This window comes from Panthera tigris, chromosome C1, assembly GCF_018350195.1.
Source record: "Panthera tigris isolate Pti1 chromosome C1, P.tigris_Pti1_mat1.1, whole genome shotgun sequence".
NCBI lineage: Eukaryota > Metazoa > Chordata > Mammalia > Carnivora > Felidae > Panthera > Panthera tigris.
The window spans coordinates 15,886,041-15,913,421 of NC_056667.1; the positions used below are offsets into that span (position 1 = coordinate 15,886,041).

General features: G+C 48.8%; 1 protein-coding gene and 1 long non-coding RNA gene across 2 annotated transcripts; one reads left to right on the plus strand and one right to left on the minus strand.

Moving 5' to 3' along the window:
• Positions 1-1,133: 1,133 nt before the first annotated feature.
• LOC122240883 lies at positions 1,134-20,281 on the minus strand. The gene is made up of 3 exons (XR_006220630.1): positions 19,969-20,281; positions 17,663-17,846; positions 1,134-1,841 (listed from the first exon to the last, which is right to left on the minus strand). It is a non-coding gene; the product is annotated as an uncharacterized LOC122240883 (long non-coding RNA).
• LDLRAD2 (low density lipoprotein receptor class A domain containing 2) lies at positions 17,775-27,082 on the plus strand. Its single transcript, XM_042994278.1, has 4 exons — positions 17,775-17,856; positions 20,040-20,483; positions 23,856-23,987; positions 26,860-27,082. Exons 1-4 carry the CDS (start codon positions 17,775-17,777, stop codon positions 27,051-27,053), a joined length of 852 nt encoding a protein of 283 aa, XP_042850212.1. The 3' UTR covers positions 27,054-27,082.
• Positions 27,083-27,381: the final 299 nt, after the last annotated feature.

A 27,381-nucleotide genomic window follows, 5' to 3' on the forward strand; every position in this document is an offset into this window, starting at 1 on the left:
TATCAACGAAATATTCGATCGTCTTTTCTTCACACTATATTCTGGAAATCTGTGTGCGTTTTACACTCGCAGGTCATCTCAATTTAAACTTGCCGCATTCGGGGCGCCCGGGGGCTCAGCTGGCTAAGCCTCTGACTTTGGCTGTGGTCATGATCTCACTGCTCATGAGTTCAAGTGTGGCATCGGGCTCTGTGCTGACAGCTCAGAGCCCGGAGCCTGCTTTGGGTTCTGTGTCTCCCTCTCTCTCTGCCCCTCCCCTGCTCAAGCTCTGCCTTTCTCTCTCTCTCAGAAAAAAAAATTTTTTTTAAACATTTCAAACTTGCCTTATTCAGGTGCTCATTAGCCACATGTGGGGAGTGCCACCGCGGTGGACAGCCAAGGTCTGTACTCTCTCGACTTACCACTCATCTTCTGTTCACTCTTCAAACAACTCCAATCTGGCCTGCGACCTTCTCATTCCCCTACAGCTGCTCTCATCAAGGTTCGCATGGCTCCCATGTCACCAAACCCAGCAGTCTTCTCTCAGCGCTCAGCTCGCTGCAGTCACTGCTTCTACCATCTTGAAATGTCCTCTTGGTTTCTAGGCAGTATCCGCTCCTGGTTGTCCACTTCCCTCAGTCACTGCTCCTCCTCCTCTTCCTCCTCCCCCACGGATTTCCTAAACGCTAGTCTAAAATAAAAACTCACTCCTATGTGTCTCTATACTATAGTCGCACTTCACTCTGACGCCAGATGTGTGGGTTTCCCATACAGCCAGCAATTCTGTGGCACCAGCCAGATGTCCTACATATTTAACTCAGTTCTGTCACTATCTACCTGGAGATATTATCAGATCACACAAGTTAAGGGTTCAGTCCTTCAGACTGCACACACACATACACTCCTTCAGACGTCAATTGCAAATCCAGGTTTCTGACCAACTGGCTACAAGTCAGCGGCGCCCATCACCTCTTCCTCAGGTTTGACTGATTCGCTAGAGCAGCTCACAGAACTCAGGAAAACATTCTACCTACTAATGAACAGTTCATTAGGAAAGGCTGGAACTTAGGAACAACCAGACGGAAGAGGGGCGTAGGGCAAGAAATGTAAGAAGGGGCGCAGAGCTTTCGTGGCCTTTCTGGACACGCCCTTTCTGGACACGCTACACTCCCAGCAACCCCACTGTTCACCAGCCTGGAAGTTCTCTGAACCCCAGTCCTGTAGGTTTTTATGGAGGCTCCATTACACAGCCAGAGTTGATTAAATCCTCGACTGTTCATGACTGATCTCAGTCTCTACTCCCCAGAGTTCGGGGGCTGGGATTGAGGCTGAAAGTTCCAGCCCTCTAATCATGATTGGTTTTCCAGGCAACTAGCCCCCATTCTTAAATTACCCAGGGGCTTTCCAAAAGTCATCTCATTAACATAAAGCCTGGAGTAGTTGGAAGGGGCTTGTTATAACAAAAGACAACTTTATCACTCCAATTACTTAGGAAATTCCAAGGGTTTAGGAACTCTGGGAAGAATGAAGGAAGACCAACATGTATGTATTTATTTTTTTAACGTTTATTTTTGAGAGAAAGCGAGAGTGAACGGGGGAGGTGCACAGAGTGGTAAGGGTGGGGGGTGCGGGGAGGAGGGACAGAGGATCTGCAGTGGGCTCCACGCTGCAGATGCGGGGTTTGGACTCACGAGAACCTGCTGACAAACGTGGGGTTCGGACTCACAAACCGCAGGATCATGACCTGAGCCGAAGTCGGATGCTTAACCGATGGGGCCAGCCAGGCGCCCCCCAAATATGTATTGCTTTTTATAAATCACAGCATCACAGCTGAAGTTTTGCCAGCCTTCATCCTGGGCCCTCTTTTATATAGGTCAATAAAAAAGAAATAGAAACATAAATTAGGTTATGTCACTCCATTTTGTCATCATTTCACATTTTAAATAAAATCTAAACTACTTTTCATGACCTATAGGGCTATGGTAGGCAGAATAATGCCCCACCCTCCCACCCCGAAGATATTGCTATAGATTGAATGTTCTCATTTCCCAGAAATTCACAGGTTAAATCCTAATGCCCAATGTGATGGTATTTGGAGGTGGGGCCTTTGGGGGTGCTTAGGTCATGAGGGTGGAGCCCTTATGAATAGGATTAGTGCTCTCATAAAAGAGACCCCAGAAAGCTCCCTTGCCTCTTCCACCAACATGAAGACATAGTGAAAAGACAGCTTTCTATGAACCAGGAGACTAAGTTCTCATCAGACACTGCTTCTGCGAGCACTTTGAACTTGAACCTCCCAGCTTCTAGAACTGCTAAGAAATATTTCTGTTGTTGATAAGCCACCCAGTCTATGGCATTTTTTTTAATTTTTATTTTATTTTAGTATGGTATTTTTGTTATGGAAGCCCAAATACAGTAAAACAGATGTCCATGTCCTAATTCTCAAAATCTGTGCATATGTTATGTAGCAAAAGGATGTAGCTTTGCAGATGTGATTTGATTAAAGATCTTAAAATGGGGATATTATCCTGGATTACCTCAATAGACCCAATGTAACCACAAAGGTCTTTCTTTTTTTTTTTTAATGTTTATTTTTTGAGAGAGACAGAGCGTGAGCAGGGGAGGGGCAGAGAGAGAGAGACACAGAATCTGAAGCAGGCTCCAGGCTCTGAGCTGTCGGCACAGAGCCCGACGCGGGGCTCAAACTCACGGACCATGAGATCATGACCTGAGCCGAAGTCGGACGCTTAACTGAGCCACCCAGGCACCCCAACACGAAGGTCTTTCTAAGTGGGAGACAGAATGGTCAGAGCCAGAAACGACGTTACCCTGCTGACTTGAAAGTGGAAGGAGTCACAAGCCAGGGAATGTAGGCACCCTTATACGCTGGGAAAGGCAAGGAGAATGGATTCTCTCCTGGATTCTCCGCAAGGAACGCAGCTCTGCCCACACCTTGATTTCGGTTCAGTGAAACCCTCTCCAGACATCTGAACTCCAGAATTATAAATTGTTTGAAGCTGCTGAGTGTGGTGATTTGTTACAGTAGTAATGAAAGAGAACTTCAACTACCTCCATTTTGACCTCAGTCTGTACTTTTTTGATTAAATTCTTTCCAGCTTATCTCTCAACTCAGGCAAAACACCCCGCAGGCAAAGCATCCGCTGACGTGAGCCCAAACTACCCCTCAAGCAACAAAGACTGCCCTGAGCCAGCCAGACCTGGAGTGATTGACCCCAAGGCAATGACTGATTGGCCCTTCACAGCCCACCTGCCTGTACTCACCGACCTTGTTTCACATTTTCCTTGTATAAACATACAAGTATTTTCAGCACTTTGGAGACTGTCTTGGAGACGCCAGGCTGCAGTCTTCCCGACATCAGCTTCACAGAAATAAATTACTTTCTCATTTCACCACTGACGGAGCCACCCAAGCACCCTTTAAATAAATAAACTTACTGGGGTGCCGGGGTGGCTCCAGTTGGTTGAGCATCTGACTTCGGCTCAGGTCATGATCTCAAGGCTCGTGGGTTCGAGCCCTGCATCCGGCTCTGTGCTGACAGCTCAGAGCCTGGAGCCTGCTTCGGATTCTGTGTCTCCCTCTCTGCCCCTACCCTGCTCATGCTCTCTCTCTCTCTCTCTCTCTCTCTCAAAATAAATAAAAATTTAAAACGTTTTTAATAAATAAACTTAAAAAAAAATACACTATAGGCTCAGTCACTTAAGCGGCCAACTCTTTTTGGCTTGGTGTTTTCGGCTCAGGTCACAGTCCCGGAGTCATGGGATCGAGCCCCACATCCGGCTCCACACTAGGCATGGAGCCTGCTTAAGATTCTCTTCTCCCTCTGCCCCTCTCCCCCACTCTCACGCTCAATCTCTCTTTCTCTCTCAAATTTAACAGCAAAAAGAAATCGCTAAATAATGAATGTGCATCAGTCTGAATAAGGATTATCGTTTTAGTTCCAGAGGTATGGTTAAAAGTAGATTCTTTTTCTGGGGCACCTAGGTGGCTCAGTCGGTTGAGCATCTGACTTTTGATTTCAGCTCAGGTCATGATCTCACGGGTCATGGAATCGAGCCCCGAGTCCACTCTACACTGACAGTTAGGAGCCTGCTGGCGATTCTCTCTCTGCACTCCTCCCCTGCTCATGTGGGCGTGCACACGCACTCACTCTCAAAATAAACAAACAAAAAGTAGATTCTTTTGCCTAGATGAAAGGAGCTTGAAATCTAGGCAGACTCACAAAGTATGCATGAAGCACAAGCAGATTTTTAATGTCACCATCTTTCCAAGACTGGGAAGAAAGGGGAAAGCACCAAGCCAAAAAGGGAAGTGAAGGGGTGGAATGTGTCACCACCTGAGGATGGGTGGGGTCAGGGCTGCCTCATCCACGAAGTACCATTCATGTGGACACTGAAGATGCTTTACTACGCTTCCTTGCCGCCACTGTGGATCTGAACATATATGGTCACATTCTAGCGTTGGGTCTCCCTTTGACATCTACAGTGTGAATCGGCATACCCAGGAGTTAGTCACTGACCAGTATAGTGGAGGGAGGAGACAAGACCTTCAGTGAACCATATCACATGAACTCCGTTGGCTAAAATGCAATGTGGGATCTGACCACAGGTAGCCTTCTGAAAAGCGTATTTATTATAGAATTAATATAATAAGGGATTACCTAATACAATGTCTTAGACACTTAGAATAAATCTCCCTATTAATACACCACCCCCCCACACACATAGTCCTTCTGGGTGTAGAGGCTGCCTTTAGTCAACAGGCTTGAGCAACGGAATGTAGAAAGAGCCCACAGTGACCATCTGTCTAAACACAGCAAGGCCCATCGGGGAACCCACCTCAAAATATCTATAGGACCTAACCAACCAATGGGCTACTTACAACCAGGCACAGTTACCAAAAAAGGGAAAATTCTGTATGTCCCAATATCTCCTCATCTTCCCCCTTTTTAAAATGTTTTATTTTTGAGAGAGACAGAGTAAGAGCAGGGGAGGGGCTGGGAAAGAGGGAGAGACAGAATCCAAAGCAGGCTCCAGATTCCAAGCTGTCAGCGCAGAGCCTGAAGCAGGGCTCGAACTCGGTGAACCATGGGATCATAACCTGGGCCGAAGTCGGACCCTTAACCGACTGAGCCTCCCAGGCAACTCTGCGTCCCCCCTCCACCCCCCTTAAAAACAGCCTCCTTCCACTGCCCCGGAGTCTCTCCTTTGCCATCCTGCCTGCAGCACCTCCCTTTACGGGTGTATCCAATAAACTTCTATCGCTTTTGTTCTACCCCAGGTGGATCCTTTCACTGTCCTCGCCACTGGCTTCCACCCAGTGGAGTCACCCCACATCTGGAGGCCCCCATCCAATCGGGAGAGACACCACACTAGGTAGGGTGAAAGGCCACAGTGCCTTAAATTCTAGGTAGTAAGTGGTGGTCACCTTCTCGGTACAAATGTTCCTTCTCTTTCTCCTCGGCCACTACCTCGACCGTCACAGTGGATTGGATCCGGCATGACCCTTTGCCTAGAGACCGACCCTCCAGCATTAGGAGAGTGAAGGACAGACAGTGTGTACTCTTGCTTTGGGAGCAAGGGGCACCAGGATCAGGAATCTTATAATGGAGACCTCCGCTTCTGCACGTAGTTCGTCCACTAAGGATGCTATAATAAATTGCTACCAACTGAGTGTCTTAAAAACAATACATTTGCTCATTCACCGTTCTGGAGTCTGGAAGTCCAAATTCAAGCTCCCTGCAGGGCCACGCTCCCCGCTCAGGTCTCCGAAGTCGACCTTGCCTTTCCCATCTTTAAGTAACTGCTGATGCTCCTTGGCTTGTGGCGGTAACACCACTCTCCACCTCCACCTTCACAGGATCTTCCCTCTGTGTATGTCTCTGTGTGGCCTTCTCCTCTTACATGGATACTGGCCATTGGGTTTAGGGCCCATCCTAATCCGGTATCTCATCTTAACTAATTACATCTGGAAAGATCTAATTTCCTTTTTTTTTTTTAATATTTATTTTTTGAGAGAGACAGACAGAGCATGAGCAGGGGAGGGGCAGAGAGAGAGGGAGACAGAATCCGAAGCAGCTCCAGGTTCTGAGCTGTCAGCACAGAGCCCGATGCAGGGCTCGAACTCAGGAACTGTGAGCTCATGATCTAAGCCGAAGTCAGATGCTTAGTGTACTGAGCCACCCAGGCGCCCCAAGATCTTATTTCCAAATAAAATCAGATTCTGAGATTCGGGGGGAGGGCATGACTTTTGGGTGGGCACTGTCCAACTTACGACGCTGTTTATAATCGTGCTCTTTGTGTGTGGCTGTTTACACTCTTGGCTCTGATTGGTTATTGGCAATTTAGCAAACCTGAATATGTTGATCCTTGATACGATTACTGCACCTACTGGCTCTTGCCACCTCAGCATTGGACTGTTTTAGAGAAGTTTTAGAGAAGTTTTTAGAGAAGTGCAAGTGACACGGTTATTTTGACACTATTAAGATGTGAGCTAGACCTTACCAGGATGCAGGCAGCCTTTGACATCTGGAATTCATAAAAAGCTATAAAAAAATAAAATAAAATAAGAAAATAAAAAATAAATAAAAATAAATAATAAAATAAAATAAAACAAAAAGCTGTGCCTGCTTGGCTCAGTAGATAGAGCAACTCTTGATCTTGGGGTCGTGAGTTTGAGCCCCACATTGGGGGTAGAGTTTACTTAAAAAAATGACTAGGGGTGCCTGGGTAGCTCAGTCAGTTGGGCGTCTGACTTTGGCTCAGGTCATGATCTCATGGTTTGTGGGTTCGAGCCCCACATCGTGCTCTCTGCTGTCAGTGCAGAGCCTGCTTCGGATCCTCTCTCTGCTCCTTCCCCACTCACGCTCTATCTCTCAAAACTAAATAAACATTTAAATAAACAAAAAAGAAGCTATGGCCAGGACTGAGACATAATTTACAAACATAGTTGCTTTACAGTTCACACCCTGACTCTGTTATGCTTTACAACAGACCTGAACCAATATTAGAATCATAGCGGGGCGCCTGGGTGGCTCAGTTGGTTAGCCGTTTGCCTCTGGATTTCAGCTCAGGTCATGATCTCATGGTTCATGAGTTTGAGCCCTGCATCGGGCTCTGTGCTGGCAGTGTGGAGCCTGCTTGATATTGTCTCTCTCTCCCTCTCTCGTTCACTCTTTCTCTCTTTCAAAGTAAATAAATAAGCTTAAAAAAATTACAAACAGAATCATAGCGAACAAGCATATTCCTTAAGTATTTGCTAATGTTGCAATGTATCCAATCCCCAAGGTTATGTCAAGAGTCCCATAAAATGTCCATAGCACAGTCTTGCCACGCAGGGAGAGAGAAAGCTCCATCCATTTAATCATTAGAGATTTTATTTATATTTTAATTTACTTACTTTTTTTTGAGAGAGAGTGCACAAGTGCTAGAGGGAGAGAGAGAATCTTAAGTAGTCTCCACACTCAGAGCAGAGCCCCACACGGGGCTCAATCTCCCAACCCCCGGATCATGACCCAGGCAGAGATCAAAAGTCAGACTCTTAACCGATTGAGCCACCCAGGCACCTCCCCCATTTTATTTTTTAAGTTTTAACTAATCTCTATACCCAACATGTGGCTCCAACTTACTACCCCAAGGTCCAGAGTCACATGCTCCATTGACTGAGCAGCCAGGTCTCCCAAGTGCGTCTTTGTACCACGTTTCTCTTCGACGTACCATGCCCGGTGTCTATGAACGTTTGTGATACCCACTCCTACGTCTGTTCTGTTTTCAGTTCTTCCTAATGGCCCATGGAACCTTTGATGATGTTGCTACAAATCTTCTTCACCTCTTAGTTCACTTGTCTCTCTTAAGGAAAGCATAAACATTCCTGTTGGCTCTACTCTTCGTAGATGCAGGTGAGGTGAGGTTTTAAGCAGAGGCTCAGGCCCACCAACTCCATATCCGGTCTTTTGTTCTTGGTGGTATTTCTCTGATAGGGTGAGTCTCCCCATTCAAGATCCCTTGCGATTATGTCAGCCTCATTCGGGCCATCTTGAAGGGTCGTGTAGCTTTCTTTACTTCCATGCAGACTTGGACCATTTCTGTCTCATGATGGCTGAAGTTGGGCTAATAGGACGTATTTTAATTTTATTTTTTAAAGTAATCTCTACACCCAACATGGGGCTTGAACTCACAATCCCAAGATCAAGAGTTGGCATGCTCTAGGGACTGAGCCATCCAGGTGCCCCTAATAAGATGTATTTTAGTTATTGTGAAATGTCCATGGGTCTATATCCGATCCTGGTTTGATCCAAATGAGGTGTTCATCACCTTAGCAATTAGTTGTGAAGTCAATCTGATAGGTTATGGTCAGTCTATTTACAGGTAAACTGGGTACACAGTGTCAGATAAATAGGATGGTTATAACGAAGTCATTGAGGGTGGTCAATGTAAATGCTTTGTTGTTTTTAAGTTTACTATGAGAGAGAGAGAGCAAGACAGAGAGTGCACACGTGCACGAGCAGGGGGAGGACAGAGAGAGAGGGAGAGAGAGAATACCACGCAGGTTCCATGCTGTAAGTGCAGAGCCGGAATCAGGGCTCAGTCTCACGAACCATGAGATCATGACCTGAGCCAAAATCAAGAGCCACACACTTAACCAACTGAACCACTCAGGCATCCCAAAGTAAATGCTTTTATTCTGAAAGAGGTAACGTAAGAATCTTGTACTTGTAGTTTTATTCCTCAATAATCTTTAATGTCTTTCAGCTTGATTATAGGACTGTATTTTTTCTTTAAGTAGGCTCCATACCCAATGTGGAGTTTGACTTCACAACCCTCAGATCAAGGGTCGCGTGCTCTACTGAGTCAGCCAGGTGCCCCTAGAGGACTGTATTTTGGTTGTTTGAATAGCTCTAGGGTGTCAGGATAGTTGCTTATTATGTAATTTAGACAATTTATTCTGCCAGAACACTGTTCCATTTTCTATTTATTTCACCCCAGGCTAGATTTAGGTGTTTCCTTAGTAACCCATTAAACTTTTTTACCATTCCTGCTTCTGTAGGATTATGAGGCATAAAGATTTTCTTCTTACTGCCCTAGACTCATGTCCTTATTATAATGTTTGTTTCCTGGCTTGATTCTGTGGCCTAGGGGGTTCCACAGATACTAGGTGTCTGTATGTCTGGTATTATGGATTTCGCATCTATGTAAACCCCAGTCCTGAGGAAGTATCCACCACAGCCATTTCCTTTTTCCTAGTGACTCGATCAAGGCTCCAGCATGTTCTATCTACCAGATTCATTTTCTGCTAGCTCTTCAAATTGTGTGCCCCCTTTTCTATTGTCAAGTGACATAGAAAAGACTAGCAGATTTGACAATGTTTTAGTATGTGCTGTTTTAGGACTAACTCTCTCCCATCATCATCTAATTGATAAGTTTGTCCCCAACTGTCCATTTGCTTGGGGACCCATCTAGCTAGTATTTTGTCAATTAACCATTTTTGATGTTATCTTTCCAGTTAATTTATCTACTTTTTGATTGTATTTTGCTTCTTGAGTTTTACCTCTCTAGGTGCTGAGACATGATCTCCTAATGTGTCAGACTGTAAGACCTGATGTATGTTCTCCCATATTGGTTTTCTCCATACTGATTACCCATTCATGAGACAATTATTTGTTTTCCATTTGGGGCACCAAATTATTAGGCCATTGGCTACTGCCCATGGATCATAATTCAGGATAATTTCAGGATGTCCTTCGTGTAAGTTCTGACTTATTGGCAATTGTACTTATTTTATTTTCATGTTTATTTAATTTTGAGGGGGGTGGGAGGGGCAGAGAGCAAGAGGGACAAAGATCCAAAGCAGGCTCTGTGCTGACAGCAGAGAACCCCACTGCCAGGCTCGAACTTTAGAACCATGAGATCATGACCCGAGCCGAAGTCAGATGCTTGACCGACTGAGCCACCCAGGCGCCCCACTGGTACTGATTTTAATTCATCATATTGAGCTGCCTTGTCTGTCCCCTACCCACCAGAGTTCCTCCTGTGGTTGTATTTAGGGCTGCTGCTTTGCCCTTGATCTCTTGTGGTATGAGTGAGGCACTCCTATCCTTGAGCCATCATATCAGCTGTGTCCTAGAGTCAGCTCAGACCAGGAGGGTGGTGGATGAGGTCTTCCATGCCCTCTTTGCTCATGGGGCAAGTCTGGCAAAGACTGAGACACTGCCTTCTCAATGGAGGACGCTGTCGTGTCCTTTCCCTTATATATCATTTCCATTCAGGTGAATAAGATGTTGTGGTGACCACTTTGTGTGGTCTGCACCGAATCTAGCTTATACCAAGACGTGTTACTTGGTTCTTGTTTTGGGACTCCCATCAGTCCCTCTGTGTCTGGTAATGCAAGGAATGTAATCAATGCCCCTTTTTCCTTTTTTTAAAGATTTTATTTTTTTTATTTCTTTTATTTTTGAGAGAGAGAACGTGCGTGTGCAAGCTGGGGAGGGGTAGGGGTGGGGGGTGGGACAGAAGATCTGAAGTGGGATTTGTGAGGATAGGAAAGAACCCGGTGTGAGGTTTGAACTCAAGAACCATGAGATCATGACCTGAGCCGAAGTCAGGCGCTTAACTGTATGAGCCACCCAGGTGCCCCCAAGATTTCATTTTTAAGTAACTTCTACACCGAAGGTGGGGATTGAACTCACAATCCCGAGATCAAGAGCTGCTGGCTACTGAGCCAGCCAAGTGCCCATCCCCTTTTTTTCTATCAGGTTAACTTTCTGTATCAGAAAAGTTCTTTGGGGGCACCCGGGTGGCTCAGTCAGTTGAGCACCGGACTTTGGCTCAGGTCATTAACTCACAGTTCATGGGTTCAAGCCCCGCATTGGGCTCGCCGCCCCTCTCCCTCTCATGCTCTCTCTCAAAAATAAATAAACGTTAAAAAAAAAAGGACATTTGTCTTTAATGTTTACTTATTTTTAAAAAGAGATGATTAGGGGCGCCTGGGTGGCTCAGTCAGTTAAGCAACTGTCTCTTGATTTTGGCTCAGGTCGTGATCTCACTGTTCGTGAGTTTGAACCCCACATTGGGCTCTGTGCTGATACTGTGGAGACTGCTTGGGATTCTCTCCCCGCCCCCCGCCCCTTCCCTGCTTGCTCTGTCTCTGTCTCTCTCAAAAATACACAAACTTTAAAAAATCTCATAAAAAAAATTAAAGGAGATGATTATACCGGCCTCAGGGCTTTTCTGGAATGAAGGTATTCAAGGCCCCAGGCTTGAAATTGGCATCCATGAACAGTTATTTACCAGTAGCTTATCAAACTGTAAGTTGCAGGAAAGAATGTGACAGATGAGATGTGACACCCCCAAGTGCAGAAGCATCAGCCCATATTCCAGACTCAGAGAGCGTCTGAGGGAAAGAGCCCTTAGAGATGATCCAATCTGCTGACCCATTGGACAGAATAATAAAGGCACATCAACTGGGTAGGACAACTATCGTTTCCTCCAGTTACCCAAACATGTAGGGAAGACACCTAGGACTCAGAGCCGAGATGCCCAGCAAACGCTTGGCTTCTTGAAGGAGCTGCACTATCTCCAGCCTCTAAGCTGAGGGGCCTCCCAGGGCTTCCCAGAGGCTGTTTCTAGAATGCACAGCAAGGTTCCACATGCTCATATTGGCTTTGACTGCCCCCTAGGGGACATTTTTCTCCAGATCCTTGGGTACCAGCTGCAGTCCCCCAGCAAAAGGGTTGGGGTACTGTCCAAGCTTGCTGGCCCTCTCCTCTTCTCTCTGCTCACTCCCATGGTCCACTCACCCTGGCTTGTGACTTTACATAACATCCACATGCCAACTGCTCCCCAAATTATATCCCCACCCACACTTCCCCAGCGAACTCCAGACTCAGAGATCCAACAATCGCGTGCCATCGCTGGGGGGAATTCTAACGGTCTCAATCGGGATGTGTCCAATGCTGATCTCCCCATCCTCCCCCATCCCCAAGTTATGGCAACGCCGTCCTTCCCTCTGCCAGGCTGAAACCCAGGATGCCACCCTTAACTCCTCTTTCCTTCACGCCCAAATCCAATGTCAGCAAATCCCATCGGTTGTACCTTCAAAATATGTCCAGAATTTGACCACCTCTTGCCATCGTGGTCCAAGCCACCATCATTTCTAGACTCATTAAGATAGTCTCCTATATGGTCCTGCAGCATCTGGCCCTGCCCAGTGGTTCTTGTCTCAGAGAGAAAGCCAAAGTCCTTACAATGGTCACTAGGGCCCTGCATGATCTAACTCATCTCCTGTCACTCTCCCCATCACGGCATTCACTCCATGCTATTATTGCTTGTGTCAGGCATGCTCCTGCCTCAGGGCCTTTGCACTTGCTCTTCCCTCTGCCTTGCATCTTCTTACTTCAAAGAGCTACATGGCTGGCTCCCTCACTTCCTCCAGATCTTTACTCAAAGGACCCTTCTCTGTGAGGCCTCTGTGAAGCCTTTCTACCAAAATTTCAGCATCTCTCTGACATTTCATTTTTCCCTGTCTTGCTTTGTTTTTTCTTCTTAATATTTATCACTATTCCATACACCATACATTTTACTCATTTATCCTCCACTGGAGTACAAGTTCCACAAGAGAACTTATTTGTTTATTTTGTTCTCTGAAATATCTCCAATGCCTAAGATAGAGGTTAGTGATGTTTGAAAACGGAGTTTACGTCTTTCTTTTAATTTAGTCTTCCCAATAGGCAATAAGATACTTTAGTATGGTCTTCATTTTGTAGATGAGAAAACTGAGGCACAGAGAGGTTAAGTCACTTGCCCAAGGGTCACAGAGCTAGGAAGTGGGACCCAGGGGGAATACTCTACTTCTCTACTTACTAATCTTATTTATGACCATTATCTGTACTCAGATTTATCATCATTTAAATGAGGCCCGTAAGAATGCCCTCTTTGTGGGGTCATTGTGATGATTATGCGTGATAAAGCGTGCCACAAGGTTATAGCCAGTACCTGGAATGTTGTAAACACTTGAGAAGTGGTCCCTACATTAAGTTTGTCCCTAGTTCACGAAAGGTAGAAATATTTTCTGCACAAAGCCTGGTCAAGGGGATGAGAAGTTACATTGTTTTTTTTTTTGTTTCCTTTATTTTTAAAAAAATTGTTAAATTAAAAAAATTTTTTTAATCTTTATTTTTGAGAGAGAGAGAGGGAGACAGCGCAAGTGGTGGAGGGAGGGAGAGAGAGGGAGACACAGAATCCGAAGCAGGCTCCAGGCTGTCAGCACAGAGCCCGACACGGGGCTTGAACTCACAAACCACAAGTTCATGACCTGAAGTCTGACGTTTAACCGACTGAGTCACCCAGGCGCCCTGTTTGCTTTAAATGCTTATTTATTTTTGAGAGAGTGCATGTGTGTGCGTGTGCGTGCTAGTGGGGGAGGGGCAGAGAGAGAGAGGGAGGGAGACAGAGAATCCCAAATAGGCTCCGCTCTGTCATCACAGAGCCCCATGCAGGGCTCGATCTCAGAAAATGTGAGATCCTGACCTGAACAGAAATCAAGAGTTGGAAGCCGAACCTACTGAGCCACCCAGGTGCCCTGGGAAGTTACATGTCACTACTGTGGTCATTCCGCTCTGTTTTTCTGTGCAACATGCCCTAGCCACACCAGCTAACGAGTTCCCTGTGACTATGACACGTACTCAGTCCTCTGCTTGGAATATTTAGTACAGTTCCTGCATGGAAACTCCTTTGTGTCCTTTAGGGCCCAACTCGGGAATGCCCTCCTCTGGGAAGCCCTTCCTGACTTCCCCAGGTACCTCACATTCTGGTGTAGTAAAGATTGTAACTTATTTAATGATTGCTTTTTGTTTGTTTATTGATGTGCTTAATCTGAAGGCTCTACCAATCAGATTCCTGAGGGTCAGGTTCTGTGGGTCCTGAAGCATAGAAAATTTGAAGGCACTCTTTAAAAATATGGAATTTACAGGGGCGCCTGGGTGGCTCAGGCGGTTAAGCGTCTTGATCTCGGCTCAGGTCATGATCTCACAGTTCATGAGTTCGAGCCCCACGTCGGGCCCTGTGCTGACAGCTCAGAGCCTGAAACCTGCTTTGGATTCTGTGTCTGCCTTGCTTTCTGCCCCTCCCCCACTCATGTTCTGTCTCTGTCTTTCTCAAAAATAAACATTAATTTTTTAAAATAAATTATAAACACAAAACCAGATTTGAAAGTGAATATTTAGAATGAGAAAAAAATCATGACAACTTTTAAGGTTAAAATAACTGACAAATAGCACAAACAATATAAATCCAAAACAATAATAATTTTTCTTGTCCTTTTTTTTTTTAAGTGTTTTTTAAAAAAAAATTTTTTTTTTAACGTTTATTTATTTTTAAGACAGAGAGAGATAGAGCATGAACAGGGGAGGGTCAGAAAGAGAGGGAGACACAGAATCTGAAACAGTCTCCAGGCTCTGAGCTGTCAGCACAGAGCCCGACGCAGGGCTTGAACCCACGAACTGTGAGATCGTGACCTGAGCTGAAGTCGGACGCTTAGCCGACTGAGCCACCCAGGCGCCCCTAAGTCTTTATTTTTAAGACAGAGAGAGACAGAGCATGAGTGGGGGAGGGGCAGAGAGAGGGAGACACAGAATCCGAAGCAGGCTCCAGGCTCTGAGCTGTCAGCACAGAGCCTGACATGGGGCTTGAACTCATGAACCGTGAGGTCATGACCTGAGCCAAAGTCGGACGCTTAACCAACTGAGCCACCCAGAGGCCCCAGTAACAATTTTTCTTAATCGACTGCCCAATACTGTTCTGTAATACTCTCTTGCTTTTTTGGCTACATACTCTTGTCACTTGTGTGATAACTCTATGATATTTTCTTTTTTTTTAATTTTTTTTTTAACGTTTATTTATTTTTGAGACAGAGAGAGACAAAGCATGAACGGGGGAGGGTCAGAGAGAGGGAGACACCGAATCCGAAACAGGCTCCAGGCTCTGAGCTGTCAGCACAGAGCCCGACGCGGGGCTCGAGCTCACAGACCGCGAGATCATGACCTGAGCCGAAGTCAGACGCTTAACCAACTGAGCCACCCAGGCGCCCCTTTCTTTTTTTTTTTTTATGTTTTATTTATTTTTGAGACAGAGACAGAGCATGAGCAGGGAAGGGGCAGAGAGAGAGGGAGACACAGAATCTGAAGCAGGCTCCAGGCTCCCAGCTGTCAGCACAGAGCCCGATGTGGGTCTTGAACCCGTGAACCGTAAGATCATGACCTGAGCTGAAGTCAGGCGCTCAACCCACTGTGCCACCCAGGCACCCCATATTTTCTATAACAGGACTAGAAAGATAATTCAGTCTTTCCTCTAGCATGATTGATCAAAATTAGTTTTTTATTGGGGCACCTGCCTGGCTCATTCGGAAGAGCATATGACTCTCAATCTTGGAGTTGTAAGTTCTAGCCCCAAGTTGGGCATACAGACTGTTTAAAAATAAATAAACAAAAAAATTAGTTTTTGTTAGTGATCATTTACATTTTTTTCTTCAGCTTTGCATTTTATTATTCATATGCTTATTTGTGCCCTTAAGGATTGCTCTCAGACTTGGGATAAACTCTACCCACTGTTTGGGAGGATTTTCCATAGAGTAGCTTCTGGCTTCATACATTTCAAACCTTATTTCTCCTCTAACACCCTCACACCTGGCGGGCCAGGCACGATAATGACCTCTGATTCTGTACCTTCATATCACAACACTGGGGGGGACAGCACAACGGGTGTGAAGGGCATTCCTGGAAATTACTTCGGAGCATCCAGAAATAATACAACCCTACCTAGAAGAAGCTAGGACCTCATTAACACATCCTTCCAAACCCAAACCCAAACCAACCTCCATTTAGCCAGATTACAAAAATGCCCATGGCATTGAAGCGAGGTGTGATGGAGGAGATGGGGTGGAAAGAGACAGCGAGCGGTCTGAACTGACGGCGGTTAGAACATCTTACTTCTGCAAATTTTACAAAAACATAAACCCCCACGCAAATAATGTGTCCTAAATCTTCAGCTTCACAGGCTTTGTGGTACATCCGCTCCTGCTGAGGTGGACTTGGGTCCTCTCAGAGTCTCCCCCAGGCCCAGCCTTGGACAGCACATACACAGTAGGGCAGAAAGGTAGCATCGAATGTCAGCTCTGGAAGGGACAACTGTTACAGAGCTTGGGGGACAGTGGTTTTAACTTTCTCAGAGAGTCCTGGGACTCTGAAGTGGGGTCTCAAGGCTTCAATTAGGGACTTCTTCAAACATCGTGCACCTTTGTTTAAATAGTAATGACATTAAGCGTCATCACCCAGCACTGGGCACTTTACTATGTAAAAGACACTATTTTTTTTTTTTTAAGTTTATTTATTTTTGAGAGAGAGAGAAAGCAGGGGTGGGGCACAGACAGAGGGGGACAAAGGATCCAAAGTGGGCTGACAGCAGACAGCCCAATGCAGGACTCACACTTATGAACTGTGGGATCATGACCTGAGCCAAAGTTGGATGATTGACTGACTGAGCCACCCAGGCGCCCCCAGACACGATTCTAAGTACTCCCCCTGTATCAACTTACTGAACTCTTACAACAAACCTAGGAAGTTGGAACTATCATTACCCTAGTTTACAGGTAAGGAAACAGACTCAAAAAGTTCCGGTTTTATATATTAATGTTCCATGTAACATACGTTCTGAAAAAAATTATTGTTTTTCTTTAAGATTTTATTTTTAAGTAATCTCTACACCCAACATGGGGCTCAAATCTACAATCCTGAGATCAAGAGTCACATATTCTATTGACTGAGCCAGCCAGGCGCCCCATGAAAAAAACGGTTCTAATGACAAATTTTGGAAAAACCTGAAATGGTCCAAGCTCTTTCTTTTACACCTGGGGAAGTTAAACCCAGCAAAAGGGAAATCATATGCGCAATACTACCCACCTATTCTCATTTTCTGGATTCCTGCTCTGCGCCAGGCGCTGTGCTATGTATGTCCTAGGGCTTCAGAGATCAACAAGACCCTTGTGGAACACAATCTTAGTCGGGGGCCAATGGATTATATACACAAGATATAAGTAAGCCAAATAATTCGAGTGCTGAGATAATAAAGGTGGGGAGATGTGACCGAGTGATAAGGAGGGAGAACACTAATTCAGATTGAGAGCTGGTCTAGGAAGTGTGGTCTCAGGAGGTGACATGTGAGCTGACACCTGAGTGACCTGAAGAAGCCAGCCATGGAATGCTATGGCAGAAGAGCATTCCAGGTGGGAGGGAACTGTGAGTACAAAGGCCCTGAGGTAGAAATACTTTTTGGTAATAGAATGAACTCCTTCATCATTTGCTGCCTTTTTAGAGCCCTCAGAGTGGCCCTTGGATGTCCTGGGCTTCTCTCAAGCTCAGCCCTAAGATGCCGACTTGTCCAGAGAGCAGGTCTCTGAGGCTGCGGGTGCCCCTCCCAGAAGCCTTGTGGCCGAACCGGATCTGAGTTTCCTGGTTCCCATCTGGCATGGGGTAAGCAGACATCTTCCCCGCCTTCTTTCCCCAGGCTCCAGCCTCAGCCCCAAATCTCCATGGCAACTCTGGACACAATCCTGATCTGAAGAAGGATCTAGAGCACAAAGATCACTGTGAAGGGACCAGAGAGCTGGTGGACTTACCTCCCTTGCTCCTCGTGTCCTGCCAGCCAGGTCCCCACAACCTGGTCTCCCCAAAGACCCCAAACCGAAGATTCTGCAGGTCTGCCCCACTGCTGGGCACAGCAGGGCCTGGATGGAGGCTTGTCTCCCGCAGCTGCCCCAAAGGCTGCTCCTGTTGGGGGCAGCTGCCCTGGCTGCATCTGCTCTGGAGACAGGTGAGCATGAGGGGCCTTGGCTCAGACGGGCAGGAGATGTGGGTCCCACCACCCTTAGAGACTGTATTTCCCCAAGATGGGCTGGGACCCCTTGACTTGGAGGAGGTTGGGAACCCCTGTGCCTGGTCTTGCTTAGTACCCCCAAGTCCACCCCAAATCCCTCCGGAAGGCTGGAACTCCAAATCACCAGAAGCAGGGGTCAGGGGTGTGTGTGTGTGTGTGGGGGGCAATGGACAACACCATGGGCTTTGAGGTCAGACACTGTGTGTTCACACTCTCACGCCTCTTCTCACATTTCCACCCCTGAGATCACTGTTTCACCTCTCAGTGTCTACAGTAAAATGGGAATAAGGGCCCCTTAGGGGACTTTTATTATTGTGCATATGAGATAAATGTGCGAGACACTTAGCGCCTGGCACATAGAAAAAAACACTCAATTCACTCACTCTTGAAAACTCCCTCCTCTCCTGCGTGCCTCCGGGGCACGTTCTGGCTTTACTAGGTCCCCGCAGATTTGAGAAAATGCTCCCATATCCTGAGCCCTGCTGGTAAATTGCTTCCCCAAAGTCCTGGCTGGTCCTCAAGACCCACTCATGCCCCTGCCATGCACCAGAAAAGCCACCTCCTCTTCTCTATCGTCGCAAAAACTCAGAGCTAGTTTGATTATTTATGCATGATCTCATTTAATCCTCACAACAACTCTGTACCAATGAGGATGTTTTGGGATGTAAGTAAACAGATACCAAACTAATGCCCTTAAAAGGACATTTATTATTTCACTCATGGGGCCATAGATAATTCCAGAAATGGTTAATTTAGCAGCTCAACCGTGTCAGTGATGCTGCAGAATTCTCATGACCTCATCTTTGCAAAATGGCTGCTGCAGCGCTGGCCATTGCATTCTCAGTCAACCACTTTCACAAGCAGGAAGAAAGAGGGTCCTCATCGCACAGCTCTCCCTTTTCTTTTCCTTTTTTTTCTTTTTTTAATGTTTATTTATTTCTGAGAGAGAGAGAGACAGAGTGAGAGTGGGGGGAGGGGCAGAGAGAGAGGGAGACGCAGAATCTGAAGCAGGCTCCAGGCTCCAAGCTGTCAGCACAGAGCCCAACGTGGGGGGTTCAAACCCACGAACCATGAGATCATGACCTGGGCCGAAGTCAGACGCTTAACCAACTGAGTCACCCAGGTGCCCCTTTTCTTTCTTCTTCTTTTTGTTTAATCAGAGAGGAAATCCTTTCTCAGGAGCCCTCAGCAAACCTTCAATCTCATTGGCCAGAATCAGGTCACATACCAATCCCTAAACCCTGCAAATAGAATTAGGATCACAAAACCTGGTTTAGGCCAATGGCCAGGAAGGCTGGTATGTTGCTCCCTGGCAGCTGAGAGATACTAAGATTCTTCTAGCAAGGAGCAACAGGAAAAGTCTGTGTCTGCTCCCTCCTCCAATAAGATGCTAATTATAGCTAACGTGGGTGACACTCATTAAATGCCAAGCACTGTCCTGAGCACCGAATGCTTACATGTCCACAGTCCTTTAGTTTCAATTCCAAACTATGAAAAGCTCTGAAAACTGAAATTCCTTAACTAATTTACTGAGACTTCCTGAATCGAACCGACAGGGGGCTGTTTCTTGTCTTCATTTGCCCTGCTTAGGGTTATGTATCCCTACACCTGCTCTAGCAAATGCGTTTGATCATGGAGGTCAATATCCTGCATATACACCACCTTATCTTTCTAAACTCTGGAAAATTCTGAAATGAATCCTAGAGTTTTTGAATAAGAAATTGAGGGGGGCGCCTGGGTGGCTCAGCTGGTTAAACTCACATCATGATCTCGCAGTTCCTGATTTCCAGCCCTGCGTCGTCGGGCTCTGCACTGACAGCTCGGAGCCTGGAGCCTGCTTCGGATTCTGTGTCTCCCTCTCTCTCTGCCCCTCCCCTGCTCGTGCTCTGTCTCTCTCTCAAAATAAATAAACTTAAAAAAAAAAAAAAAAAGAATAAGAGCTTGAGGACCTGAATTTAATTATTTAATCCTCACAAAAATTCTGAGATTGCGCAATCATTCCATTTTACCGATGGGGAAACGGAGGTTCGGAGAGGGTGAGTGACTTACTTGGGGGTCACACAGCGGGCAGGGCTCAGAACCAGGCCGCGCGGTTCCCGAATCCGTGCTTTTCCCTGCAGCCGACCTGGTGGACCTCTGCGGGCAGACGTGGCAGGGGGACGGGCTGCTGCTGCGCTCGCACGCCGCCTCGCGCAGGTTCTACTTCGTGGCCCCGGACACCGACTGCGGGCTCTGGATGCGGGCGGCGGCCCCCGGCGACAGGATCCGCTTCCAGTTCCGCTTCTTCCTGGTCTACAGCTTGGCCGCGGCGCCGCGGGCGCCCCCGGGGCCTCCGGCGTCCAACGCCTCCTCCCCGGAGCCCGCCGACCCGTGCGCCCCCGGGTCCTACCTGCAGTTCTACGAGGGCCCGCCGGGGGCGCCCCGGGCGCTGGGGGCCCCTCTCTGCGGCCTGACCATCCCCGCCCCGGTGGCGTCCTCCGGGCCCTTCCTGGGCCTCCGCCTGCTCACCAGAGGCCGCCAGCCCCGCGTGGACTTCGTGGGCGAAGTCACCTCTTTCCGGTTGGGTGGGTTGGGGCTGTGGGCCGGGACCCGGACCTCCAAGCTGGGGGCAGCTGAAGGCGGGGGGGGGTGGGGGGTGGGGTGCGCTACCCGGGGCAGCGCGCTTGGCGCTAGAAGATGAGGGCGGGGCCTAGGAGCAGGGCGGGGCCTAGGAGCAGGGCGGGGCCTAGGAGCAGGGCGGGGCCTAGGAGCAGGGCGGGGCCTGTGGGGTGGGGTGGGGAGGAGGACTGGCGGCTGGGCTCGCGTCCGCACCGTAAGGGGGGCTCCAGACCCAAAGAACCCCCCCAGAAATCTGACTTCCAGGGACTTGTGCAGCAGACCTCCTACCAGCCCCTGACACACACACACACACACACACACACACACACACACACACACAGTGACCCGCTCACAATTCTCACTCCCACAGGGCTCCCATACTCTCCCACATCCCACACCTCACACCCACACTCGCATACCCTGCACACTCATTCACTTGACCCACACGCATACGCCTTACGCCCAACACCCACACGCACGCACCCTGCACACTCACTCACAACATTCATTCACGCGACCCCCTCCTGCACACTCATTCACACGACCCCCCACCCCTCACACCCAACACCCACATTCTCGCACATTGTACGTGTGCATATAACCCACAACTTTGCACTCATTTACACACCTCACCCACCCACGTGCCTCACATGCTGCACACTCACACATGTGGTTCCCCTCATACACACCTCACACACACAGTACCACTTTGCACGCTTAGATATGACTCACTCACACGCTCTCAAGTTCACACGAGGCTCCTGTGTCCTGGGTCAGCGCTTCAGATGATTGCAGAGGGGCCGAGTTAGGACTCTTGTGACTGAGTGACAGCCGCTTAAGCAAGGAGAGGGAACTGATCTTAATTAATAGTAATTTGTTAAGCATTGCCTTTGCCCCTTGCGTGCCAGATCTGTTTCTCCCGGCAACACCATGCCCGTCTTCTTGTCCTCATGTTTATGGATGGGAAACGGGCCCGGGGAAGTTAAGGCAAGTGCCCAGGTCTCCCTGCTCACACACGGAGCGACGGGGCTTTATGGCTAGAGTACGTCCTCTTGCTCAAACTGAATTCAAGACCTTAGTCCCGACAGGCCGCCCCGGATTGGAGACACTCACTTACATCGCAGCAGAGGCTGTGTCTAGTGATGGTGAGGAGGTGAATTGCCAAAACTCAGGATTCCAGAACCACAGAGAAGCTTTACTGCCAATTCTGGCAAAATATCCAGGCTGGAGGATTGATTGATTTTCAAAGGTTTTTTGTTTTTTGTTTTTTTTGTTTATTTATTTATTTATTTTGAGAGAGAGAGAGACAGAGAGACAGAGACAGAGAATCCTAAGCAGGCTCTGCGCTGTCAGTACAGAGCCTGACGGGGGGCTCGAACTCACAAACCATGAGATCATGACCCGAGCCCAAACCAAGAGTCAGTGAGCCACCCAGATGCCCCCAGGTTGGAGGATGAAACATGGGATGTGAGCGCTTTGAGTAAAGAGTGTGGCGGTCTCTGAAGGCCTGTGCAGGTTCACCGAGAACTTGATCTCTGTGTGCTAGGCCCTGGAGGGCCTGTAACACCGAGTTGGTCGGGGGGTGTCCCCAGGCCCACCTCCTTCTTCCCTGGCCTTATGCCTGGTCTGATTTTGGATTTTAAATTCTCTCTCTCTTCCCCATTAGAGTTTCTGGCTCTGGAAGGAACTATATGAAATTTGCACTCTGGTTTTTTTTTTAATGTTCATTTATTTCTGAGAGAGAGAGTGGGGGTGGGGACAGAGAGAGGGGGACAGAGAATCTGAAACAGGCTCTGTGCTGACAACAAAGAGCCCGATGCAGGGCTTGAACTCATGAGCCTTGAGATCGTGACTTGAGCCGAAGTTGGACGCGCTGAAATTTGTAGTCTAAATCCTCAGGGACAAGACCGGTGGTGCCTGGGGTCCCCTTTCTGGCTCCTGTAGACTGTAGCATGCCCAGGGGCCTATGACGTTTTGTAAACAGCAGTCACTGGCTGGTTGAGAATTAACCTCTCACTTCTCCCTTTCTCCCTGTGGCCTTGCCTTCTTGCAAGATGCAACTGTCAGCCAAGGACCCAGGAATGCTGCCGCTGCTCATTGGACTCCCAAAAGCAGGTGGCAGTGGTGAAGCCTTATCACAGCTTTGGCTTCCTTAGATCAGTCTTGTCATCTGAATGAAGAAAGGCCCATTGCACATCTTCAGGCCACACACGCAGTCCCAGTCACTCACGCCTGCAGGCACACCCTATCGGGTTCACGCACACACTCTTACACTGACACTCACCCGTACACAACCGCACTATTTGTGTTTTCTTTTATATTCACTCTTACATCTACTATCTATCTATATATTATTCACCTTCATTTGTAGGTGAAAAAAACCAACTCAACTTTGTTTAGCCTAAGGAGAATGGGGGGGGGGGGGGGCTATAACCAGGATATTAAGGCGTTGGTTCAGGTGTAGCCGGATCCAGCAGTTTAAGTAATGGCACCTGGGTTCTGTCTCTTCTCTGTCTTTGCCTTGTGGGAGTCTGTTTGGCCTCCATCTCAGGCAGCTTCTCTTTGTACATGGCAGCAAGATGACCCTGTAGCTCCAAGTCCCTGGTCACCATTACAGCTCTAACTTCAATGAAATAGCGAGCATCTTTTCTGAATGGTTCTAGCAAAAGTTCCAGGGCCAAATCGGATTAGTCGTGTGAATCACGTGTCCATTCCCATGGCCAGGAAATGGAATGCTCTGATTCCCACGCCCATCCCTGAGCCATGGTGCTGGTCAGTCCCACCTGAACCAGCTTTTCTCCACAAAATGGGATGCTGGGTGAGCCAACCTCTCCGCATGCCCCGTGCATCGAACCATACAATTCAGCCCCGTACATACACGTTCGCCGGGACGACGCAGGCTATGTGCACGCACATGTGCAGACACACCTGCACACCCTCTGTGTGCCACAGTGTTTAAGAGCATGGGACTGAGTTTCTACTCTGCTACTTAGATACGGGCTGTGTCGCCTCAGTCACATGACCTAGCCTTCCTGGGCCTGTCTTCTCATTCCTAAAATGGGGTTCATAACAGTGTTTCTCCCACGGGGTTATTGTGAAAAGCTGACGGGCTGGGGTGTGAGTGGGGTACTTAGAACCACGCCCGCCATGCAATGGGGACTCGATAAATGTTAGCCGTCGGCATCGTCCCTGTGACCGGGCGCCTGTCTCCCATGAAACGCCCACCCGTGCTATCTCCTGCTCGAAGCTCCCACGTTCCCTCACTGCAGGGCTGCACATCCCTTTGAGTCATGGGCTGCCTCAGGGTCCTCACCTCCTGCCTCCCCTCTTGGCCCCAGGATCCTGTGGTGCCTACTTCCGCTGTCGGACCGGCAGGTGCATCCCGTGGAGCCTGGTGTGCGATCGCTGGGGTGTGGACAACTGTGGCGATGGTAGTGACCAGGCATCCTGGCCACCGGCCGACTGCAGAGGTCAGTCATGGGTGCGGCCTAGGCCCCACTGAACAGCTAGGAGGGGAGCGGGGCTGACTGCCCTTCCCTGGGGCAGGGCATCAGCGGGGAGGTCAGAGGCAGGGGCATGGCAGGAGAGAATAAGGTGAAGCACAGTAGGGAGGAATCTGTGTAGACGGGACGACCTGAGGATCAGAGCAAGCGAGGGCCGGAATGATGCTGGAGAGGATCTAATTCAGCTGCTTCCAAAATCCAGCTGCTTAGTGGTGGAAGCTTTTCCTAAGTGGAATTTCGCCCAGAGGCCCAAGCCTCAAAAGGAGAGATGCTCTATTTAACTGGACAGGGAGGCCCAGGCCCTGGCTGACTGATGTTTCACCAAGGGACCTGAGTTGGACCTTCAAGACTTAACTCTGGAAACCACGGATCCAGTCTGACTCACACATTTTATGTATGGGGAAACTGAGGCCTGGGGAGGAGAAATGACTTGCCCAAAGTCATAGAGTCAGGGAGAAACATAACCAGGAATGAGCTCTGTGGACAGAGCGGGGACCAAAATAGATCACTCGGGAAGATCCTTCCTGCAAATCTAAGATGCCGCCTCCTGCAAACAGGGCTGGCATGCCCCGTTGAACAGGTTGTTTACCGCAAAATGCCACTTAGCTGAAGGGTGAAGGCCAGCTTCCCAGGACCCCACGCACTTACCTGCCAGGCCACTCCTCAGTCTACTTTGCAGGTTCACCATTATCTGCCTGACACTCTGTGCTTTGTGCCCGAGGCCCCATTCCTATACCCTCCTTTCCTCCAGCCTCTCCATGCCCATTCCTCTGGTGCTCTCCTTTATGTGACATTGCCATCTGGACTCGTCTTTGAACTCTAGTGACACACCGACCTCCTTACTCAATCTCTCCATGTGGCTGTGTAGGTGGCGTCTCAAACTTAACTTGCCCCAAACTGAACACCTGATGCACAGCCCTCCCCCATCCTGCTCTTCACCGGCATCCCCTGCTCACCAAAACTGCTGTCACCTTCCCTCCTTTCCTCTCAGCCTATAGCCAAGCCATCCACATCATCAGAATTTGATGTTCTGCTTGGGATGAGACTGGAGTTATGGGTCACTGGCAGGAAGACCCCGGGCCAAGTGTCCTGTTCATCACCCCGTATCCAAAGCACATACTGCCAGCACCAGGTGGTGTTTGTAAGGTTTCTCCACTGTTACCTTTGCTGCCTCCCCTTTCTCTACTGTCCTCTTTGGAAGAAGTCACCCCGTGGGTCGCACACGTTGGAGTGGGGAGTGCACTCCCCGCCAGAGGGGCCTTTGAAAACAGCCCACGTCACTCCAGTGCTCAGAACCCTCCACATGCCTCATCTGTCAGCAGAAGCAAAGCCCTGCAAAGCCCCGCGAAGCCCACAGTCGCTGTTCCTTTTGTCCTGTGGCTCCTCTGGCCCTTCCCCACCTCCCTTTTGCTTCCTCCCCGCCTCCACGCCAGCCCCCCCTTCCCTTCCCGTCCCGCCTTCTGGCCTGGGCTGAGCTGTCGCTGCCCTGAACCTTGTTTTCGGGGGTTTACCTTGGCCTCCTTTGGGTTTCTACTTAAGTATCTTAGTGAGTTCCTTCCTGGCCCCTTTATTTAACATAGCACCCTCTGTCCACCGACAGGTGAATGGATGAATACAATAGGACATGTCTGCACAACGGAGTATTCTTCCGTCCTAAAAAGGAAGGAGATTCGGACACATGCACGAACATACAACACAGCAATGAACCTTGAGGACACTGTGTGAAAGGAAATAAGCCCATGTGAAAGGATAAATACCAGGATTCCACTTAACACGAGGCACCCTGAGTAGCCAGATTGTACACACAGAAAGAATGGTGGTTGTCAGGGGCTGGAGGGAGGGGGATGGGGAGTCAGCGTTCCCGTGGGGACAGAGTTGCGGTTTTGCACCGTCTGGAGATGGTGGTGATGGTCGGGCAACCATGTGAATGTGCTAACGCCACTGAACTGTATGCTTAAAAATGGCTAAAATGGTTCATGGTGGTATATGTTTCACCACAGTGAAAGAGGAAAGAACGCTGACCCTAGCCAACCTGCCCTGTCCCTTCCCCCTCTTACTGTCTCCACAGCACCTCTCCATGTGACATGACAGAATTTGTGCTCCGTCTCGGCACCCTAAACCGGGTTTGTCCATTTCACACACTGCCGGTTCCTCCTGTCCCCAGGGCAACGCCTGGGGGGGCAGTAGATGCTCAAGAAATAGTAGTCAAATGAGTGGAAGAATGGCCCTCTCTCTGCCTCAGTTTCCTTATCTGTAACATGGGGATGATAAACCTAAGGTCTCAGAATTGTCATGAACCAAGTGAAATACTGCAGGTAAAGAGCTCAGCGCCTAGTACAGCGCTTGGTGCCCAGAAAATGCTCAAGACAGATACATCCTCCTCCTTTAAAAAAATTTTTTTCTTAACATTTATTCATATTTGAGAGACAGAGAGAGAACATGAGTGGGGGAAGGGCAGAGAGAGAGGGAGATATCGAATCCAAAGCAAGCTTCAGGCTCTGAGCTGTCAGCACAGAGCCCGACGCGGGGCTCGAACTCACAGACCGAGAGATCATGACCTGAGCCGAAGTCAGCAGCTTAACCGACTGAGCCACTCGAGCTCCCCGATACGCCCTCTTTCTTGGGAAGTGGCTCCATCCGTCAACCCCGGGCGCTGGAGCTCCAGTCCTCCCCTATCACTGCTCTGTGATCTAGACAAGCTACTTAACCTGTCTGTGCCTCACTTCCCCTATCTGTAAAACGGAAATACTAATAGTAACAAGAGAGGTTTAGGGAGGATTCAGTGAGACCGAGTCGAGTCCTCGAAAGTTCTCTGTTACTCTATCATTTCCCGCTGCAGGTCCCTCTCTGGTGCCCAGCCAGGCGAGGGTTACAGATGGCCATACCTCCCAGCCCCTGACGCCCTCCCCAGCTCTCAGGTCTGCAGGCCCCCTCCAGATGGCGGCCGAGAGGAGCCCCCTGGCCGGCCGGGCCCTCGAAGAGGGGGATACAGCAGCTCCTCCGGGAGGTATGCAGCTCTTGGTCCCCACCTGATCCCATTCCTCCCACCAAGGTCACACCTGTCCCTCTCTAGGTGACAGGGATAGGGCAGCAGGCCCAGGCTGAAGCCTGAGTGGACTCTCCCTTTCCTTCTGCAGGTCCCCGGCTCCGGGCCGTGGCACCGGTCCCTTCGCTGGTCCTAGCCTCCACTGGCCTCCTTGTGGGCCTCGCCTGGTGCTGCTGCTTCTCCAGCTGGCTGGCCTGGCGGGCTGGTGCCCGTGGCCTCTGTCCCAGCTGCACCATCTGTCACATGTGTCCTGGCCGGGTGGCTCCTGGGGGGCCGCAGCCGAGCAGGCCGACCTTCCAGGGACAGGGAGGACGT